The 23,913-nt window shown below is 36.8% G+C and overlaps 1 protein-coding gene across 10 annotated transcripts in view; it reads right to left on the reverse strand.

Moving 5' to 3' along the window:
* The window catches only part of AKAP6 (A-kinase anchoring protein 6), a 580,300-nt gene that overhangs the window by 112,089 nt on the left and 444,298 nt on the right, over positions 1-23,913 (reverse strand). For all 10 annotated transcript variants that reach the window (XM_068546345.1, XM_068546336.1, XM_068546308.1 and 7 more), the window contains one exon: positions 17,923-18,043. In XM_068546345.1, the coding sequence (XP_068402446.1) occupies positions 17,923-18,043 (121 nt within the window). The remainder of the gene's footprint in view (positions 1-17,922; positions 18,044-23,913) is intronic.

Genomic DNA, 23,913 nt, shown 5'->3' on the forward strand with positions numbered 1-23,913 from the left:
GCCTTTAACCAAATAGCTCTCCAGAGAAGTAGCCCCAGTAGGGAATTTGGAATTAGAGTGATCATCTGTCACTAGGTCTCCCAGGGTTGACTTTGAATTCAAATGTGAGCCTATTCTCTACCAAAATTCCCTAGAGACCATTCTGGTCTTTTCGTCATAGACAGCTAAATGCCTTTAGCCATATTTGCCATGACATCCAATGTGACAAATGAAATACAAACCAGGGGTGTACATACCGTAACACAAGCAGAAGGTAAGAACAGGTTGTTCATATGATGTGAAGTGACCCATTTTCAATGGAGATATAAATAAATATATCTATTCTACGCTGTCAAGAAATCTGAGGAGCATTTGGTAACTCTGCCTAAAGAAAACGGTAGGAAAATTAAAATATGTGGAAAATAAGATGTCAAAGAGAAGGCTGAACTTCCATGACAGATTTAGCAAAGGACACTGTCGAGAACCTCATTGAATAGTTATCTAAAAAAGAGTGGATAGGGCTTCCCTGGTGGCCCAGTGGTTGAGAATCTGCCTGCCAATGCAGGGGACATGGGTTCGAGCCCTGGTCTGGGAAGATCCCACATGCCGCGGAGCAACTGGGCCCGTGAGCCACAATTACTGAGCCTGCGCGTCTGGAGCCTGTGCTCCTCAACAAGAGAGGCCGCGATAGTGAGAGGTCCGCGCACCGCGATGAAGAGTGGCCCCCGCTTGCCACAACTAGAGAAAGCCCTCGCACAGAAACGAAGACCCAACACAGCCATAAATAAATTAAAAAAATTAAAAAAAAAAAAAGAACCATGTGCTCTGACATATCTCAAAATGGTTCCTTTAAAAAAAAAAAAAGTGGATATATGTATATGTATAACTGATTCAATTTGCTGTAATCAGAAACTAACGCGACATTGTAAATCAACTCTACTCCAATAAAAATTCATTTAAAAACAAATGAAATTTTATATAAATCTGAAAAAAAAGAATAGTTATCTACTACTGAATAAAAGTAAAATGGAAAGGAAAGGGTCCAAGAAGGCTCATAAAATATGTATTTATGACTACTATCTGAGATGAACTAAAAATAACATGGCATTTAGAAATTACCACTGTTGGGTTACCCTAGTGGCGCAGTGGTTAAGAATCCACCTGCCAATGCAGGGGACATGGGTTCAAGCCTTGGTTCGGGAAGATCCCACATGCCGCTGAGCAACTAGGCCTGTGCACCACAACTACTGAGCCTGTGCTCTAGAGCCTGCGAGCCACAACTACTGAGCCCGTGTGCCACAACTAATGAAGCCTGCACGCCGAGAGCCCGAGCTCCGCAACAAGAGAAGCCACCTCAATGAGAAGCCTGCACACCACAACGAAGAGTAACCCCGCTCACCGCAACTAGAGAAAGCCCGCTCACAGCAACGAAGACCCAGCGCGGCCACAAATAAATAAATAAACTAAATAAATTTATTTTAAAAAAATTAGAAATTACCACTGTTATGGTAGTTTTCCAAAAAAAAATTATATTAATTCAAATATATATTGTTTCCTTAGCTTTGAAATTGTTCCTAAAATCCTGATTTTTGCCAGATTGCCTATAGGCAAAATCAATTACTAATTAGAACAATCTTTGTTTTTTCACCAAAGAGAGAATATAGAAGTTGGAACGGACCTTGGAGCTACCTAGTCCATCCCCCTCACTTTACAGATGAAGAAAATGAAACCTGAGAGCATGAGTGTCAGTGCCTAGGGAGAATCCGGCCTCCTTGTGTTTTATCACAGGGTTTTCCAATCTTTCTTTCCTATCACTGGTCTTTAGTGAAGCTTAAAAATAAGATCAAAAAAGAAAAAAAAAAAAAAAATAAGATCAAAGAACACTCAAAAGAGGATCTAGATTATAAAATAACATAAAGAAACTGAGGCACTGAAATGAAGTCCATTCACATCCTCAAGAGAATTTAATACGTGGAGATCTGAGTGACAGTGGCCTTTTCCTTTTCCTGAGGAAGCCTCAAGATCAGTTAATCCTGATAGTATGCATATGAGAGTGTGACTGAGTTGTGGTAAAGCTCTTAGAGTAATAGCCAAACTTTTTTTTAAACTCCACTTTGTTGTACGTGTGTATGTGAGAGTGTGCAGCTAAATATTTTTATTTTGTTTTTACTGTTTCTAAGTCTGATTGATAATTCATTTCCTAAAAAGGTCAGAGTAAATTTCTGTTTCAGGGTCAGACACGAAATTTAGGGTTCATAGAATGATTTCAGAGCAGTCCAGCCGCCAGAGAAATATTAATAAAAGCAGAATAACAGCCAAAGTTGAAAGAAGTGTGTTAGATCCACTCTCTGCTTTCCTTTGGGTCCCACAAGCACAATAGAGTATAGGAGGCCACCTGGTGGTGAAATTAACCAATTAACCATTTAATATTACATTGAAAAGCAAGCAAAATAGGCAGATTTTGGGTTGTTAAAAAAGAAGAACTAGAACATTGGGCAAAAAAATGATAGTCAACATGTATTATTGCAATGCAACAGAGAGAAAATTGAATTGGAAAATCATTCAAGTCTGTAGAATAATGTATATTCCTAAAATGTTGCCATAATAGTTATTATTTATACCAGGGACCGGCAAACTTTTTCTGTGAAGAGCCAGATAGTAGAGGTGACCCTTGAACAACTCGGGGGTTAGGGGCACCGACCCACACACAGTCAAAATTCCAAGTATAACTTTACAGTGGACCCTCTCCACCTGAGATTCGGCAACTATGAATTCAACCAACTGCGGATCATGTAGTACTGTAGTACTTATTTACTGAAAAACATCCACGCATAAGTAGACCCATGCAGTTCAAACCCACACTGTCCAAGGGTCAACTGTAAATAGTTCAGGCATGTGAGCCATATAGTCACTGCTGAAACTACTCAATTCTGCTATCTTAGTGTAAAAACAACCACAAACAATTCATAATGAATGTGCCTGGCTGTGTTCCAATAAAACTTTATTTGAAAAAAACCAGGCTATAGTCTGGATTTGACCTTCAGGCTGTAGTTTGTCAACCCCTGGTTCTGTACTATGTATTGAGCGCATACTATTTACTATAAGCACAGGGCTGAACCCCTTACATACCTCATGGAGTCCTAACAACCTTTCAGGGTAGGTGCTATCCCCATTTCACAGGTTTAAAAACTGCAGCTTAAAAAGTTTAAATAATTTGGTGTAAAATGTACTCTGCTCCCTCTAACTTAGAAATGCTTTATGTAGCCTCCTGACCATTTTTCTCTGTGATTGCTGACACCTGTTCTGACCCTCCCTCTCATTCATCCTGCAGGGGCTGCTTTTGGTTTCCCTCTATGGTGACTTTGCTCCTGTTTCTCTACCTCACGTTCCCTTGAAATGTTGTCTCTTACCATCTCTTTCTCCATCACTTCTTTTATGTTTAAAAGCTTTATGTCAGTTTTCATAACAACAGATGCAAGCAAGCACAGAAAAAAGACAAAAGCAATGTATTAAAAATAGATAGCCACATATACAACAATAAGCCAAAGAAACTGTCATACCATATAAGTTCCAAATGGAATGTGAGCCAAAACCATGATTCTCACTCTTACATAAATAATATATTACACATCCACTGGGAGAAGCAGCAGCTCTGTCCCTAAATGGCAAGAGGACTTTTTTGGTCCATTTTTACCTCATTTTCTTTTTCTTTTTAAACTCTTTTTTTCCCCAGGTATACACTGTAAGTCATACCATCTCAGACAGACCACATTCCCCTTCCAAACTAACCATGAACTATTTTATTAACTGTTAATAAGAGAAAGTTGAAAAACCTGATGCAGAAATCCACAGAGCTCATTAAAGCCCCTCAAATACATGGATTTACCAGCAGTCTCTCAATATTAGCATATTTTCTCCTACAAAAGAGGACTGAAGTGGTTTCAGTTAGATGGAGTGTAGACAAAACTGAAATAAAGGATTTTTAAAAGATTTTTTAACTTGAAAAGAAAACTGCAGAAGATTCAGATATGTGACTATATTAGAAAATAGAAGAGATTTAATTATGGAGCATGGATTCTGGCTGATTTGACAATTAAACCTAACAACAGAAGGGATTTACACTAGATATAAGAAGACTTTCAGGGCAGTGAGAATTGTTAAACATTGTAATGGAAGGTTGTGAATTCCCTCTGGAAAGGTCTTTAATGGAGGACAAATTCTCTCCTATCTGGAATGGATAAAAAACAATCTCTGAAAGAGAGGAAATGAAATGAAGGTCGTTTTGAGGTCACTTGCAGTCCTGAAACTCCAGGTAAAATTCTCACTTCCCATGGGTAAATAACTGTACAAAACCTCTAAGGGATTCACTTTGGAAGATTCAGGAGAAAACACTCGTTAAGCAGGTGATTCAATTCAGAAAGTATTTATTGAGTGTCAAATATTACCTAACTCTGGGGAGACGTCCACCCCAGGAGGGCACATGTCTGAGCAGCAGTGTGGACAATGGACAGGGAACACAATTATTTACTTCAGTTAATTTTTTAAAAAATCTTTGAGCTCCAATCAGCTTTCTGTAACTATTTCCTGAACTTGGTGAGCTCAAAAATCCTGCAAGAGCTGGCTGTCACATGAAATTTCTGGCATTATTCATGGTATCCCTGGATCTTTTTGCAAACAGAAAAGGCTCTGACAGTGTTTCTATACTTTATTTCCTTTTCTAACCCAAACTTGGACGGATGGAGCCTCTTAAACTATCATCAAAACACTGGTTATAAAATACTAGCCAAATCTGAGCTCTTGTGCTACACTCCCTTGTTGAGATTCATTTATATTTAAGTTTTCAGGAACGTGAGGATTTTTGTTCGTGGCTTATAAGAAAACCAGAGATTCAAGGAATGGGTCTTTAGCATCACCAGGCTGTAGAGAGTGAAGAAGAGGAGAGAACAACCGTACAGAGAGAAGCGTTCCGCATGCTTATTTTCAAACCTCAGCATGTCCCAGCTGAGGAAAGCTGAGGAGGAAGGACAAAGTTCAATGGGAAGACAGTAAACCCAAAAGGATGCCAAAGTAGACACAAAGAGGGGCAAGAAGTGAATTCATCACAAATCTTTATCAAATTCTAATTTTAAATGGCACATCTTTTAACCTTTTCTTTATTGCTTAAAATCATTAAAGCTTACAATTAATCACTAAAAGTATAAATGACCATATATGAGGATTATTTTTTTAAATAATGAAGAGTATAAAATTTTTAAATACAAGAGTGGGAGTGAGTTTTGAAATTACATTTCGGCTTTTTCTTGACATTATAGAAGTGAAATTGAGTTTTTTCAATTTCATATTCTGAATTGGTTTGCTATAGCTTTGGAAAGATGAGTCAGTCTTTCAGGTTCTCTCCCCTCTTCACCCTCATCATGACGGACTTGGATTAAAGAGCCAGCCCAAGTCCAAATCTCCTATTATTTTTCTCACCCCTTCATGATTAAATTTTTAGACACACACTCATCTGAAGTCAAACCAGATTTTCTACAATGAAAGTGTCAGTAAAATCTCCTGCTAACTATGGTACAAGAACAAATTGTGCTGATATACCTCACATTTCAAATGACTGTTCATGTTTACCTATACTTATTATTCTATTATTAGGCTTCGCATTTGCATGGTTCATGTTATCCTCACATGTATAAACAATTGTACTGAGATTGTCTACATAATCAAGAATACATCAGTGAATACTACGGTTTGAAAGGTTGGAAACTAGCCATAGAATTATGGTGATTATTTGTACATTTTTGTACCATTTGTCTCAGACATGGATGTCACTGTCCTTCCCTTCCTCCCTCCCTCTTTCTTCCCCTATCACCATGTTTTTTCCCCTGATATCAACCTGGCCAAATCTGAGTACTCTGAGTATTAAGAACTATCCTTAATGCACATTGGTTTTTCAAGGAGAGAAATTTTGTTTTTCTTTTTATATACAATGTAAGAGGAAGCCATGAAGTTTTAGACTCAATTACCACAGCATGAAAATAGGATTGTTTCCTTGAAAAAGTAATGAATTGATAGCATAGCTCTTAGTAATAGGATCTAATTAATAGATTATTAAATAAGTCTTATTGGAAAAATGTTTCTCACCATATATTTATTGAGTTTCTATTCTGTGCCAGGTACTGTGCTAGGCACTGGAGCTATATCAATAAACAACACAGACATGAATCCTGCCCTTGGAATGTGAAATCTAACAAAAATTGTAATCATTCATTCTCAAATTTAGTCCACAAAGTTTAAATCTATCACATTATTTAAAAATATGCATTTAATTAATAACAAAGTACTCATGGCTAAATTATTCTCAAGGAGGGTTATCTCAGGGAGGCACCTGTGAGTATTGAAAGGGATAATTCTATTGTAATGAAGGTAGCAAAATCCAGTATGCCAAAATTTATAACATAGAAATGAGCTCCAGACTGAAACTTGGCAGATATGGAAGGAGTTTGTATAGCTATTTATATATGCATGATTTAAATGTCTTGGGACAGCCAGCATGGCTGGTCCAAGGAATCTGACTTCATCCAGATTCAATGCTGATGAAAGATTCTTTTAATTCAACATGTTAATACTTTGTATATGTGTGCATATGTGTAAACACACATAAATGTATGCATAACTATGTGTGTGTTTACCTCTTCCACAGACTTCCTAGTTTTCAATGGCTAAAATGAGGTGACAAGGGGAATATCACAAATCACAAAGCTTTATGCAAATGTCTATGAGCATATGGAATCAACCACTTAAGAAGCAGCCAAAGTAGTAAATTCAGATGAGTTTCAGGGGTGTATAGATATCCTATTGGAGAAAGTTGTGGTCTGAGAAAGTTTGGAAGAAAAATTGAAATCAACCCCAAAAGCAATAAGGATTTTAGTCTGGTTGACTCTTCCCTAGCTTTAGAAAAAGAAAATGTGTGTGTGTGTGTGTGTGTATGTGTGTGTGTTGTGTCTCAGGTAAATGAATCAAGGTTCAGCAGGAAGACCACTCTTCCCTCTTAGCTTACCCCAGTGTGCCTCATTAGGGATAGAGTGTCACAGAAGTGCCTATTTTAAGAATGTATGAGCTTCACAAATGCCCACTTTATTAAGAATATGCTTGGAATGCCCTTGTTTCTGAGAAATGAATTTGCTTCCTTGACAGGACTGGAAGGTGGTTTTTCTGTACATGATATTACTCTAGAGCATCTCTCCATGGGGACACTTCTTCAATGACTCCCTTTGGCAATAACAGAATCCATGAGGCTGAATCTTCCTCGGGCAATGCTGCCTTTAGTGCATCTCCCAAAATGACATAAATATTTTCAGCCTTGGCTTTCCCGAATCTGACAGAATATAACAGGAGGCTCCTGTTATGGCAACACTTCCCCAGGGTGCTGAGGTGCTTAAGAAAGGCTGATGAGTGGCTAAAGAACCAGCCCAAACCCATCATGTTTTCTCTGCAGATGTACCATCTAAATATTTAGGACTTTCTTCTTTCTATCTTAGCACAAAAAGTTCATGAAGAGGGCGGAAATAATGTTCTTGCAAGAATTTTACCTGTTGTAGAGAAGAGGATATGGGGCAACAGTGAGCAGGCAAGGATCAAACCCTGACTTATTTACTTATTTCTTGTGGTAGTTATTGGTGCAGCTCAACAAATATTTCTAGTTTTCTGCCTTCCAGCATATAGTAGGAATGCATTTCCCCATTCAGTTTGGAGCAAGGTGGAGCCATACGATTAGTTTGGGCCAATGATTGAGAGGAAGTGACATGTGTTTCTTCCAAGTAGAAGATTTAGTGACTAGAGTGAGACCCTCCAGAAGTCTCTCTTCTCTTTGCCACATTGAGGGAATATTTAAGAGGGTGGCTGGTCCATGAGTATGATTCCTGGAGTAATAGCAATGTGAAGGATAGCTCATAGCCAACTTGTGATGGACGTGTAGTATAAATACATGAGAAATAAATCTTTGCAGGTTTAAACCTTTGAGATTTGGTGGGTGGTTGTTATCTCAGCAAACCCTAGCCTAACCTGACTGAGAAACTAGTTCTGTGTCTTTCAGGCTAGCCACTTAACTGTATTTCAGGCTCAGAGTACATGAAATGGGGAAAATAATCCATGATCATTGTGAGCATTAAATACAATAATGTACATAGGGCACTGACATATGTTAGTGCATTCATAGGGCATTTGACCAATGTTAGTTTTTTTGTCCCTCTATCCTACTCCTATCTCATAACACACACACACACACACACACACACACACACAAACACTTCCCTTCTTATCAAATGGTGAAGTAGGTAACATCTGCGTCCTTGGTCCCTTTTCTGGATTTCTTCCCTCTACCCACTCCCCACTCTATCTTCCCTTCTCAGTGTCTTTCCATTTAAACTAGATGTTAAAATTGGCATTTAATTCACTATTATTCTCCCCCTGCCCATAGATTATCTGCATCCAGTAGAGTACACTCTTTTTTACCACAAAGAAATAAATCTTAAGGATGGGATTTAAAGTTAGACATAGTAGTAAAACAAGGACAGAAAGGAAGGAGGTTAGTGAGTTTATCTGTAAAAGCACTATGGTTGAGCTTTGCTTGCCCCCTGCCCCATCCCCAGCCAGGGCTCACCAGCCTATTCTGAACAGGTACCTGGACTTCCTTTGAAATAACTAAAACATTATTTATGTACTCTTCTAGCCCCACCTCCCTGCTTTAGGAATATATGCATGAAATCCTAACAAACTGTAAAACCTAGAATGATAATAAAGACAAAATATTTGGATTCAATAGCATCTTATACACTTCCTTGTAGGTACAGTTACGATAACCAATGCCTTCCTGATGTAATTACATGAAACATTAAACCTAACATTTATCCTTTTATATTAAGACCCCTTTGTCAATGACAATACTTGGTTTTCATCTTTAAACTCTGGTACTTATTTTTGACAAAATAAATAACCCCCAGTTCTTACCATGGTTGTCTGTAAAGTTTAATCACACATCATATAACTTTTTTTCTAGCTTCAAACCAGATTAGCTTACATATGAATATAACCGCTACAAATAAGTAATTTAAAAATAGGAAATGTTAAAAAGTAGGTGAGGGACATTTCCATTAAGTTACTGATCTGAAACATATCTATATAGTGTTGAGCAGTTCAGGAACCAAAGGTGGCAGTGAACCAAACGCCCTTTCTTATAAGGAACTTAAATGTTCCTCTAATTTATTTTATAAAAACCAGAAAGAAATCTACAAATATGTAGAGTTAAAGCCAAATATCTCAGCTTAACACGGGGGTGAACACTGCACATTCACATCTAATTAAGTGAAAGTCATTTTTCAAAAGCTAAAGGCTGAAATTTTCACAATTTAATCCAAATTTTTATTAGCAAACTCTAATGATTATCCTGATTGCAATTAATAAAATCTCCCAAACAGGTCAACTCATTTAAGTGCCATCTGTAATCATTTGGATTTTAACATGATGGTTATTACTTATTACCGTGAAACCAAGTAGCACAATGAGATATTGATTACTTTTAACCTTTAGATCCAAGGATTCAAGAAAGGTTAGAAGAGGGGAACATTCTTCCTTTCTTGGTTGGCAAATGTATAGCCTTCAGGAGAATTCAAATGATTCCCATTGGCCAAGTAGATCCGAGATTAGTTTATTCTCTGGGCTGACAAGAAATGATGACGCTTTTAAAAATAACACCCAGCACGTATCTAGTGAAGTGTTACATTTATATAACCAATGGCCTCAAGATGTGCTTCACATCACAGCAAATCTCAGGCTGTTAACCCTTTACCAAGTTTTGTTTGTGAAAGTATCTTTGTTGGAATGAGATATTAAATGTAATAGCTTTAATTGGAATAAACTCATCTCATTAAACCAAGTTCTCTGGTAGGTTGCAAAAGGCTGAACACAATCACTGGCGACTGTTGGCCACTAGCACTTCTTTTGGTTTTCTTTTTTCCATGACAACATTTAGAAATAATTTTCACACTTGTGCCACTGAAAAGCAATGAGTTCTAGGTAGAGTCCAGCAAAATTATGGGCAAGGGAAACATAACAGTTATGTGTTAGATTAATTTGCAGAACACTTGGCATTATTATTGCCAAGTTGTCAAATTGTTCCAAGTTGTTCCGGAAGGTTGTTATTAATAGTATGTTTTCTGAGGAAAGTTCTGTCTACTTTTGGAACTGCATTTCTGTTGCCAAGGAAACTCCTTTAAGCACAGTTTTCTAGGAGCACACTGCTGCTTTTGTTTGCCAGTGTCCTATTCATATCATCTAAGTAAGCGTTTTACATGCTCCAGCCTTCAGTCCCAAATGTTGAAGTTTTAGCCCATTTAAGTTGCTTTTTCAAACATAGCTAATGCCTGCTATGATTTCCCTCTCCCTTTATCCCCCACTTCTCTCTCCACTCTCCACCCAAAGCCCCTCTCTCCCCCGCCTTCTTCCCACTCTCCCTCCAACATGCCCAAATCTTACTATTCAAGGTTTATTTTTTTAAACAGTTGCATTAGGGAAGATAGTTTTCACAAGTTTTTGATGAATTAACTTCAATTTGAATAATAATTCCATAGGTTGTAGCATTAGTCCTTCAAGTGTTAATTATCTTTTCACTCTAAAATTAATGTAGTCATTTCCTACTGACTCCTCTACCCCATTTACTGAAGTGCTGAGGAAAACATGTCATTGAGTCCTGAGCCAGCCCTGTTGTTGTGATTAAGCGTGGTCACATGGCCCATCTCTGCCAAAAGGAGGGCCCTGAGAAAAGGTGACAAAGACAGTGATTTCCTGTCAGCAAAGAGTAAGACAGGGCTGTCTAGAAGTGATGCAAATGAGGGGAACTTTCCCCACGGCTTGTTTGATCCACTCTAGGCCAGAGCAGGCCAGGCCAGGGAGACAGGGAGCAGCACGATACAGCAGAGGCTGCCCAGAGAGCCAACGCACCTTCCGGACAGTGGCTCACCCGCCAGAGACAAAAACTGCTGGCGGGGCTTCCCTTCCTTGCCCCTCTGCACACAGAGCCAGCTATTTCTTGGCATACTATTCTCTTAACATCCTTCTTTTTTTTTTTTCCTTTTAAAAAAGCAATGAAAATAGGTATTATAAGCTCCAGCATAAATAGTGTTTCATATATTGTTCAGAAACCACATCCATCTACTTTTTCTTCTAAACATTTTCAGGATAAGTTTTGCCCTTTCTAAAAAAAAAAAAAAGAAAAGGAAAGAAAGAAAAACATATACATATATTCAAGTATTCAAAGCAAACACTGATTAATCAAAGCTCAAACTAATATGACAGTTAATCTAAGGACTTTTTGAACTTTAATAAAAATGGAACAACAAATTCACTTCTAGATAGCAGTGGAGGTGGCCTAGGTTTTTCCATTCTGATCACTTTAAAAAAGATTAGATATTGTTTTTTGAAATATTATAATGATTTTAAGCATATTCTTCTTATCTTAATGGAGTTTTAATCTAACATACAATTAAGCTCTACAAATAATCTACTGGGAAAGAGGTAAAAAATTATCATTAGGTTCTTGTGCCTGATATATCTGGTACATTTTTACCTTGACTGCTTCAATAACTAGTAATTTGCTTCATTTTGAACAATCAAGGTAGAAAATTTTGGTACTGAAATTCCAATATAAGGCTTAATTAACAGAATTTAGTTTTTTGACATGTACTTCTATTCTTGTAAATTTTTTTAAAAGTTCATGGATTTTCTTCTATTTTAATCCTAGCTACTATGACCTGCACTATGAACCAGCCTACCATTATATTTTTAAGAGCTCAAGTTCAGTCATAAAGGTATCAAGCCACATCTGAAATTATTTAGATCAATGTAGTCCAGAACAAAGTGAAAGAGAACTATTGTAGAGGGTTGAATTGATAAAATATAGGAATAGCATGATTAATCTGTTTTCTATGATTGGTTCATAGCTATGGCATCATCTGGCATCATTTTGGCATCAATAGTTATAAAATAGCAAGTCAACTATGTCCCATTTTTCTTCTTTTACACTGTATTTCTTATTCCCCAGAATTTCTTATCCCACTCCATACACGTTTCTTTTAAAAGTCATAATGCTTGTCTTATAATACACACCCAAATTCTCTAAAGTAACATTTTCTCCTTTAAAATTTAGCCCTTTCTTGTATCTGGCTTTTTTTCCTGAAACAATTCTTCTTTCAATGTTTTGGTTTTAAAAATTTGTTTGTATTTGATGTTTTAGCATTTTCTTATTTATTCATTCATCTACCCATGATTTTAATTTACTCCTTTATTCTTTTTTTCTTTGGTTAACTTTGAATTAACTAATTTCAACTGCTTTTCCATCTCTTCAACGTTTATGTTTCTTTCTCATTTTACTAATAACCTCTTCTTTTCCAATCTATAATAACGATGTCCTTTCATTAATTCCATCTGGTCACACTATCATTGAAAGGAGCCACCTATGGGCGAGAGCTGTGCTCAAAATCTTTAAACATTACCCGGCAACAGAGTCAGAGAAAAAATAACTAACTCATTTGTCAGAACTATTAAGTTCAGAAAGCTACTTGTAAGAAATATTGTGGTTAGGCATTTCTCTACTATACCATTCTAACCCCTTATATAAAAAAATCCTAAAAGAAAATATCTTCATTTCTAAGTATCAAAATAAACAATTTCTCCAAAGGAAGTATAATGTTTTTCTTGTGGAAAATGTAAATTTAGCATTTGACCACATTTCCCTCTTTGCTTTCACTACCAGGAAACCCAGAATAAACTTTTAGGATCATCTTTAGTAATTGTGTAGGACCTTAGAGTCTATGTGCCTACATATTAACTCTTCTCACAGAAATAGAATCCAGCTTACATATATTTTCCCAGTTCTGATTTGTACTTATATATTAAAAATATTTTTATTATTCCCCTGTGAATTCTTATAAGTTCTTACAACCTCAAACCAATAACAAAATAAAAATGCAATTAATATGTTTAGTGAGCATTGTATTATATAGAATGAATGGTTCTTTTCCTTTTTCACACAGGATATATTTTTACAGATATGCCAATGGAGAAAGATAGAGGACACTTGCATTTTTCCCATAAAAGCAGAAAACATGAGTAACCAACCCTCTAAATTAAGTATAGCATCTTCAGTGTAAATTCCCTGAAAGTATACAGGTCTTGGTTGAAGTGAGTGTTAATATTGTTATTTTTGTTTAAGCTGGAAGGGTTATTTTTAACCCCTGAGAAGTAATATAATCTAATATTTTATTGATGAGGAGCAGCTAAGCCATTCACTCGAGGAACAAATCTATAAATGTGGTGTTTTAGTGAGCTTCACACTACCTGAAAACAGCTCTTGTTTAATCATAACAATAATCACCAGCCTACAACTTCTGAATTTGGCCCTTGAAATTAACCCTTGAAACCCCACACCAATCCAGGACGGCTAGGGGCTCTGTCACCTGTGCTCTGCAGGTGGCAGAGAACAGCAGTGCCCTGTGGCAAGGAAAGAAGCCCCTGACAGGGCACAGCCTCACGGCACTCCAGAACCAGCTGCGCCCGCTGCAGAGGGCGAGGCGGCAGCAACAGCCGCTGCCTGGCCTCCAGCTCTCCCGTCATGGAGATGTTTCCAGGTCACTCAGTCTATAAAGTATATAGGATGGGGGAGGAGGTGTCTTGAGCTTCCCTGAACCCAAGAATAATGCCACCTTTGATCTGCAGATATGAAAATACGAAGCTTTTCCTTTGCAAGTGGGTTTTAAATATTTCTCCATTAATAGTTAATGCACATGCAGACAGCTCCCTGTGATTATGAATTCTGGCTTCGTAACGCTAGTCCAAACAGGAGCTGAACTTTCAGAATCATGGTGTTACTTTTGACAAATTAAATTGTCCTACTTAGGAAGGTAGCAGGAATGAAGAGAAAGAAAATGAGAGAGTGGGAGTAAATTCTCCTTGGAGCTGATTCTCAGATTGAGGAAGAAAAAAACGAGAAAAGACTACATTTGTGTTTTCTAAGCTGATGATACTGCCAATGTTTATTAGAAAATAGCTTCAGAAGGTCCCCGTTCTGAGGCTGAGCCAGACCGAGAAGGGGGAAGGAAGGACATTGGCAGTATGTCTCACTGTCTCCAAACAAAGAAGAAAACATATTTAAGGGAGCGGTTACTTTTTAATAAGAATCAGGTTGTTCTAATGGCCCTGCAGTTTAAAACTAATCAGAAAGAAAATGATCTTAAATTTCTAACAATCTGAAAATAACAAGAAATGTTTTAAACAGACAATCCACTTTACAGCCCATTGTAATATTAAGGTTCTAAATTATGTGAGGTTGTATCTATGTATTCTTTGCCTGGTAAACCTAATTCTCTTCCTTTAAAAGTTCCTTGAATATTTGGCTGGTTTGGGGTAACCAAGATATCATAACAGGTGCTCCACTCAGGAGGTCTGCTGAATGAATAGTCTGGGGTCTTTATCAGAAGTTTCATATATAGGAGTTAAGGTCACATGATTTTCTAGCAGAGACAAGAATATAAAATAAACAGGTAAAGTGAGTAAGGTAGTGTCTAACGCTGAAAATGCTAAAAAATCTTCACACTCACTGACGACCATCTTACTATCTTTCCTCTAACCTAACATTTCCAAAGGTGATTTTCAGGCATCAACCTAGGACTGAGTAATGCAGAACTGGGGTCTGGGCTTGCCTATCCATGCCAGGAAATCAGCTGAATGATGAAACAGAGAGAGCCCCACCCTAGGGAGAGGAGAACAAAGTTTCAGATTCTATGATGACAGGAATAATGATTCTGTCCTGATCTACAGTTCCTGGAATTTTACCATCCCTCAGTTGAAGGTCTCTCTTAAAAGTTTTTCACCCTCATTCTTTACATTAATAGCAGGGATCATGAGCTTCAATCCCATCCTTAATTGTCTTAACTCAACAACTATTAGTTCAATATCAACCATGTGAGGTGCTTTGCTTAATAACAAAGAATACAAGGGCAAAGCATTTTTCTTGCTGTTATACAAGCGTTTTAAGAAATGAAGATGATGTAGGTAAGTTGAGATAGATTGAAAATGCTGTGAAATGAGTTGGGTGTCCAACTGAGTTGTCACAATGACTAGAGAAACATGAATAACAAATGTCCTGTAGTGGAAGGAACGGTTGCACAAACTAATAGAAAATTGTTTTGTCCCAAATGTCAATGGTGCCCTTGGTGAAAAATGCTGATGAAGCATTGGTAATTTTTAGGGCCAACAGATTTTAAGATTAAAAATGATTACGGTAGACTCAAATGGTATCGAAAGCCTAGAAAGGCCGGGGACCAACTGAAAAGCTTTAGTCCTTTAGGGGTCTCTGTGATCAACCGGCTCCGCACCTCCCTCCCCCAAGGCATTAGTTTTGTTGATTCCTAGAAAAGCAGGTTAGAACAGAGAAATGGGACACTGAAAATGTTGACCTAACCTAAGAATCCCTGGGGATTCTTGGCAAAGACCTGAAATTAATTTTCTTCCCTCAGTTTTTCTAATTCAGGAGCCACCCCAAGTTCTAAATGACTCCTTCATCAATATCCTCAGGATTGCTTTGGAGGTTTCTAAACCTCTGGAATAATTTGGGAGCTTATATAAAGAGAGACACTCCACAAACCTATAGCACTGTCCTTGGTTTCTAACATAATCTTTAATCTGTTTACAAGCCTAATGCAAAATCAGTGCTAGTCTAGTGAGCTTAGATATGCTGAGCATCTGAAAGAAGAAACAGAGGACATGAGTCACAAATGAAGAGCCCCAGTATAAAAATGTTTGGAAAAATACTATAATCCAGAAGTACTAAGTGGGTGGAATAATGGCCTTCAATATGCCAGAATGGGAATTCTCAGGCAGAGCACTTACAAGGAAACCACAAGTAAAAGAAGACTGCACTTTTTGTTCAATGTTTTCCTATTAATTGTGATGTAAATTATATGAATGTGATTTTGACAAAGAATAGCACTGTTTCTGAAAAAAATAGTGGTTTATGTGCAAAATACAAAATGCATCAAGAAGAAAAGAAATGTTATTTGGCATCATGGGTGAAATAAAATCTGAGATAATGGCTTATGATTAGATAACTTTTGTATTTTTTTTTTTCTTTTTTGGCTGGACTTCTAATACTTAAGTCTTAGGAATGAAACAAATATTTTTGTACCATTAAATTAATATAGATTTATAGGCACTTTTCACACATAATTCTTGATCCCGGCATGAAATGAGAAATCACCTGGCTTTGGTTACATTAGGTTGAAATTGTTATTCTAACAATATGTGATGCCAGAAGATGGTAGCTTTGTGGGTAATGTGGACAGCTATCCATATAGGAAACAGCTAGTAGTCAACAAACTTGATTAATGTTGGACAGAATTCTTTAGGGAGTAAAATATCACCATTTGCTGAGTCCCTAAGGAGCTTATATCTTCTCTTAACTAAGATGATCCCCGAGGGACACTAATTAAAGTCTACCAGACCCTTGAAAATAAATCTCTCTCTTTAGAGGAAGTAAAATTTAAAATAATGTATTAAGGAAAGGTAACTTAAAATGATAAAAACTGGAGAAGAAAGAAGACAACTTTTATTTGACCTTGAGTGTACTTCTTATTCTATAAGAAATTTTAAAAAGCTAGAGGGTAGTTGTTTCTTGTCATTATACTGTTGCTGATTCTGTGGTTAGTTATTAATTTTATTTTTTATGATTCACAATCTGCTCTTTGAAATATGCCATATGCTCAAAGCAATTCAAGGATGACAACTGTCAGAATTACTCCAATAAAAATTGCCTAAATGAGGAAGATTTACTGCAGTCTGATATTTCAGTGGAAAGTCCCTCTACCCTCCCCAACTGCTTTTTCAGACACTGAATCTTACAACCATTTTTTCAGTCAAAATCACATGGTTGTTTTGTAAGAACTTCTAAGACTATTTAAGTAGAATTGGTAAAACACATTAGGCTAGGGGTGAATTAACAGACATGGAGAACAATATAGTTATTTATAATATATAATATATAATAATAGTTATTTATATATTTAATAGTTATTTATATATTTATATAAATAATATATAATAATATATATATATTTTATATATATATATATATTTTATATTTTAATATATAATATATTATTATATAATATATAATATATAATATATATTATATATTATATATATATAATATATATATAATATATAATATATAATAATAGTTATTTATATATTTAATAGTTATTTATAATATATAATATATAATATATAATAGTAATATATTATATATATTATAATATATAATAACAAGATAGTTATTAGATGGACTGCCTACAATCAATATGTGAGTACAACGCCAGTTTTTTTCAATCACATGCAAATGTATTGGCTTAATTTGACAACGTCTGCGCTAGGTAACACCAATAAACATTACATTGGACAAGACCTGTACCCCCGGAAGCAGCAAGCCAAACGGAAGGCAAATTCCTTTTATCTCTGGGAAGATCTGAGGGGGTGGATAGAATCCACCTGAGTGCTCCAATCAAAACACATTCTGTGAAATGTTACCAATCCATTTATCCTTCATTTTGTTTCAGTCTACTTATTAATGCAGTTTCATTTATTGCTCTTCATCTTGAAGATAAATCTTTGTCCTTCTATAGAATGACACCAAATGGAATGTGATAAAGGGAACTTTCTTGCAATTATGACGTCCATGCAGCCTGTCAGCACACAGGGGATGGGAATGAGTTTGGGGACAGGGAAGGGAATTCTAATAGACACCATGATACACACAATGAACGCAAAAGATATCCTGAGAGGAAGACTTGTCAGGCTAATCAGATCTTCCGCAGCAAAGGTACAGACAGGAAGGGTAGCTCTAACCTTGTAAAGATGCTGCTGCTGCTCCTCTGACATCATCAGGTCGTGACTGTCCATCACGAGGGACTCCATGTCAATCAGCCAATCCCAGAGCTCCTGATATTCTGAATCGAAGTCCAGAAGCCTGAAGATAAGGCACAGAAGGTATTATGCATAAATACAGTGTAGTTGTTAAAATCTCATATTGGAATAATATATTCTTGAAAACCTATGATGTTCCTAGGTGATACCTGTAAAAAGAGAAGGAAAAATTCTCTGTGTGGTTAAACAGAGGGCAAAAGAGGAACTCAAGCTTGTGACATAGCCGTTTCTTAGATTTTGAAAAGGTAACATGTAATTCTGATGCTCATACCTGAGACACATCATGGCTATTTCCATTTGTTCACCCTTTCTGAGGATTTGCAGCATTTGAACAAAATGATTACTACTATGTCCTTGAAAAAGAGCATTGCCATATTTAACAGACTGAGAAATGGAGGGTCAGTGCCTTGTGAAGGTTACACAGTCAAGAACTTGGGGTAAAAACAGCACTCTCAACAGTCAAACCCTTTTCTCTACGACTAGATTTTCCACAGATATTGCATCCCAATACATTCATGATTAAGAATACTAATTCAACTAATTTCTCTAAAATGATCACAATATACCATCATATCCAAAATATTATTTTCACTGGGAAATGACTCAATCATTTATCTGTCCCTCTGCTGTCTATCTGCCTATCTCTGCAAACATATATCCTACATATATTGTCATGGATGAGTAGCCAGCATTTCAGCTTAACACTCAGGGATGGGCTTGAGTGACTCTGGTAAGCCAGTGAGAACCAGGGGCAGATCCAGTATGAGACAGGTGTTCCCCACAGACATGTAGGAAACAAAGGTAAGGACAGGAAGTCAAAACAATGAATCTCTGAATAGCCAGCAATCATTAAAATTCAAAGGAGGATCACTATGGTTTTCAACAAAATAAATCATTAGAATAAGGAGCTTAAAAGGATTAATGTGATTCTCTCTTGAAAGCTTGGTGAATAAGTAAAGCTCAGATTCTTCTAAAACACTGTGATCAGAAAATGAAAGCGCAGAATGAAAAACTATGACTGTGTTCTTCTCCCCAAAATCATCCCCCTAAAAGAAATCCTAGAGTCTTGTCAAACTTTAACTGAGCAAAACCCTAACAGTACTAATGAAGCAGCAGCCTCAGGTATGAATCTGAATTTATCAAGTGAGCATTTTATTACCACCTTGTTCCTGTCTCTATATATGAAATGATTGCTTTCCAAGAAAATGAACATCCACTTTTCATAACTTACAATTTAATCTTAATAGATTTGTCAAAAAAAATAAGGCGTGTCTGGTGATGAAGGAGACTAGATCTAGAATTGTCTAGTTTATTTTAATTACTTTACCATAATTATAAAGCTTCTTGATTAGAACCATAAGTGCCCAGGACAAGGATTATCATTGGCTAACACATAGAATTAATTCATAAATGTTTACTGAATGCCAATGATGGGTATAGCTGATGTAGCCAAAACCTTCAGTAAGGCTAAGGTGGTCTAGAGCAGTGCTTTTCAAACTCTAATGTGCATATGGCATAGCTGAGGAGCTTGTTCAAATGCAGATACTGACTCAGTACTTCTAGGGTGGGGCTGAGATTCTGTGTTTCTAATGAGTGTTGGCAACTAGCAACGCTGCTGGTCCTGGGTCTCACTTGGAGTAGCAAGGACTTACAGCATACGTGTGAAATCTGAAATAGTATCCCATTTCAAAATACTAACAAATAAGCCAAAACCACTGCAGCAGGGATAAATAAACCATCAGGCTTTCTTTATTCGTTCTGTGAGTGACTAATAAGGAATGACTAATAAGCATTTGCTCACACGACGGGCACAGTCATTTAGAAATACCTCCTGAATTATGTTCATTGTTTTTCTCTCCTTGCACCCTCCCACATTTTGACCGTAAAGACAGGGGAAAGGTGGAATGCCATCCCCCAAATTAGGAGAGTATGATCCTAATACTTGCATACAGGAGAGAATATCCAGCGGAATAATAAAAGCAAAGGGTAAAGGAAGGAAAAAGCTCACCCCTTCCATCTCAGTGGATTTGGAGAATAAGAACAAAATAAAGGTAAGAGGAGCAGGTGCTCAAATGTGTGTCCGCCCCTCTCTTGGCCTAAGACCTAAAGGGAAAGCCAAAAGCACCAGGATGTCAGCTCTGTTTCCTGCTAGGAAGTCTGGGAGATTGCCTTAAAAAATGTCCTCACAATAACCTGAAGTGGGAATGTTGTAGTCAGAGAGCTGTGGTCAGGACTCCCTTTGCTACCCTGTTCTCTCATCCTTCCATGAGGTTTCTTGGAGTTCAGCTGGTGAACTTGACAGAGGTGTTGCCATGGCAACAGAGACACAATGACCACCCCCCTCCCCCAACCAAGGAGAGCCAGGGTGGCCTCTGAAGCCAGACCTCAGGGAGTTGGCTGGGCCAGTGAAGGCTGAGATGAGGTTTAGTCAGCAGGAAATACCTCCTGACCAAGCCAAGAGATAACAACACAGCCACAGCCCTCTGTCGGGAGCAACCTCATAATGTCAGGGGCAAGAGCCATTTCACTGAACCCAGCCAGCCTGCACCCAGGGGCCACATTAAGCCAGGGACCCTCACTGTACCCCAGAATCACAAGGTCATGTAAGCCTGCTATATGCTCAGATGTCATCTTGCACAAAAGAAGGGAGAGGAATAGGAAATCTGAAAAACAGCATTTATCCCAAGAGGTTGTTCCCTAAAGAGAAGGTTAATTTGTTAGGAGAGGCTACAAGCATTTTGTGTAAGAGCCTGAACTCTGATCTTAAAACCAGGTTTTTTTCCCTTGCTGTACCAGGGAAGTATGTATTTAGGAAGTGTCATAAATTATCAATCAGTAAGAGATAATAAGGAAGCCTGCTTTCTTTTCTATACGTGTATGATTTAAAAAGAAACTTTGATTATGACTAAACAATTCAAGGGCAAGGTATGAATTTATCTTTGTATCCCTAATGCCCAGGATAGTACCTGGTAAATGATGATGAATGAATGTAGATAATGAAACCAAAAACTTTTAGTAGGACCAGAATGACTTCAGAAGAGCAGTATGTGATGGAGATAATATCTCATCCCCAAATGCCAATACAAACTAGTGCAATATGGACAGACTTCTTCATTCATTCTGAAGGTGAGATTTTGCCTTCAGTATACAATGGTACATTTGCTTACTTGAAATGATTATATGCAGTATATTCTCAATTAATGTGAGTTGCCTTCCCATTCCTTTCACATCCTGCTTCTATATTAAAAATTAAAGGAGATTTATGAGTAGATTTTAAATAGATGAAAACTGCATATGGGATGATAAAATGTTCACAATCATGGAATTTTTTTACTAGCTCTTTAACATGTCTTTATATCCATTGAGCTGTTCCCTCCTATTATTCTCCCTATCAAAGGACTTAGAACAAAAGCCATTTCTTCTAGTTAAATGTACCTCAGGCTCGTTCTCGGATGGTCTACACTGGAGACCAGCGAGTGGTGAATGAACCTAACACAGATACACTTCCTCCAGTCTAGTCTATTTTCATCCTAGCTGAGAATATTTAGGCTTGAGTTTGTTAAATATGGTAAATGCTTTGGTTCTATAGTTTGTTTCATTAAGTGTAGAATCGGCGCTAGTGTTTTCTAAACAACACATTCTCATAAGGTCCTAATACTGAAGACAAAAACATTTTTTAAGCATTTGTGCCTGATTTCAGATTCTTTGCCGTGTGTTAATTCACAGCTTAGAAAAAAACCTGACAGTTTTCCAAATTTAGTGAAATCAAATACGTTAACTTTGTAGCAAATCAGAAATAAATTACTAGAATTTCTTTGTTGGTTTTTTTGAAACCTTCTGTAATGACTATAATTTAACGTGCTCATTATATTAGGAAAATCCTTGGATAAAGGAAGTAGCTTACTTTCTTATGTTTATATTACCTGCAAAGGTGTGCTGTATACTAGTGATTTTATAAAAGATGTTTTCCAGGGAAAATGCCAGCTACTATACAGGAAAACAAAAAAGATCACAGATGAGTAAATTTATCAGCGGTAGCACAGAACTAGTTAACAGTTCTACAGCCCTTTGAAGAACAGGCTGATTCAATCAGCTGAATTCAGAACCAGGTACCTTTTTTTGAAGTCCTGGTGACAAATGCCCTCTTTTAAAAAGGGAGAGAGAGGTGACTGAAATTGTGGCAAGTAGTTCAGAATCTTATAAAGGCTACGAGTACTACTCTTTTGGGGGGATTTTCCTTACAAAATTTTCTTTGTAAATGTGCTTGGGTTCATGTCAACTCATTCACTCAAATATATAATCTCCTAGATGTTAAAAGGTCTCAAAGCATACCTTTTCAGTACTCTATGAATATGTTATACTCTCTATGAAAATGTTACGAGGCAGACTTGTATAATACTCTAAGAAGGTGTTATAAATCAAACACATGACCAAAATGCTATTCTTTCAGATATTTTTCCTTTAAATTGCCATATACCTGAAGGGTTCACAACAAAAGAGTTGGACATTCTATTGTAGGTATGATATAACCAGTTTCGGAGCTTTAAAAGCTTCATCATGGTATGAGGAGAAAGCCTTCTAAATCAAAGTCAGCTTTTGTTAGATAAACACAGAATTATGTGTTTATTTCATGGTCTGAAATTCTAATAGAGACAGAGACAAGGCTATGGAAAAATAAATGTGCAATTTTTTCTTTAGAGTTTATTTCTAAATTTGGGCTAACTACTATGGTAATTGCCAAAAGTATTTCCCAACATCTTGTCCACCATTTTCTCTGTCTTTTTAAGGTTAAAAAAAGATTCCAGGGTCTTTCACCATAGAAATAAAATACTAACAAGCCTGTTCAGTATCATTTTTTTGCAGATTGGATAGCAATATATTATTTGTGAGGCTGGCACAGTCTCAGAAATGATCCTTCCTCTAAACCCTGGTGGGAGTTACGTTTAACCAGCTAAGTGTTTGAATACATAAATGCATTCAGCCTTTGGTATTTAAAGTGAGCATCATTAACTCAACATTTCAACTTAAACTTTGCTTAAAAGATAAAGTTTCACCCAAGTGAAATCAATGGGAGGTGTGTGTGAATATATGAGGTTCCAGCTTGGTCCACTAAGGAATTTTGATTAAACCAGACACCAAATGAAGAAATCATCAAAATAGAGCAACTATTAGTTGAAGAAAAAATAATACTAAAAAGCCCTGGAAGTTTTTCTACCTAAGGCTGAGTAATACATATTTTGGAGCATTTAAGAATCCATCTTTTGTAAACTTAATGGTTCATTTCACACCAACACATCCAAAAACACATGATAGGTTCCTGAGATACCAGCTTGTCTATGTTGGAACTTCTGTTAAATGATCCAATTTTCCTAGCTTCTTTAGCATATTGATTCTTTCCCCAAATATTCACTAAGTGTTCACTGTTTACATTATTTGCTCAAGGAAGTTTGCCTCTGGTTTTCAAAAATGACACTAAAGGTAATGGTAACAAAATCTTGTAAAAAAAATAGTTTAAGAATATTACTGAAGTAAAATACTAATAATAGATCAGAATTTCCCATCATCCTCTATTCCATGTGTCATGTAAGCACAAAAGGGAGATACAAGAGTGGCACCTAACCCAATCATAATATCATTAAAGAATAAAATTTAGCTTTCCAGACATGAAATCTGATATGCACAGTTGCATGTAGAATCCCTTTCCACTCTAAACATATTAAAGTGTGAACACTAATTTACTATTTTGAATGAAAATTCATGAGCCACTTCCTCATGAGAAAAGCAGCCTGCCTTTGCCATTAATAAATAAAAAGGAATATGGAGTTCTTTCCAGCAGTAATTTTCTCAATTCTCATATATACCCATGTACATATGAAAATGTCTAAGAACAATAAGATCAACCCTACAGATTTG

Source organism: Eschrichtius robustus, chromosome 1 (assembly GCF_028021215.1).
Source record: "Eschrichtius robustus isolate mEscRob2 chromosome 1, mEscRob2.pri, whole genome shotgun sequence".
In the NCBI taxonomy this organism is placed as follows: Eukaryota; Metazoa; Chordata; class Mammalia; order Artiodactyla; family Eschrichtiidae; genus Eschrichtius; species Eschrichtius robustus.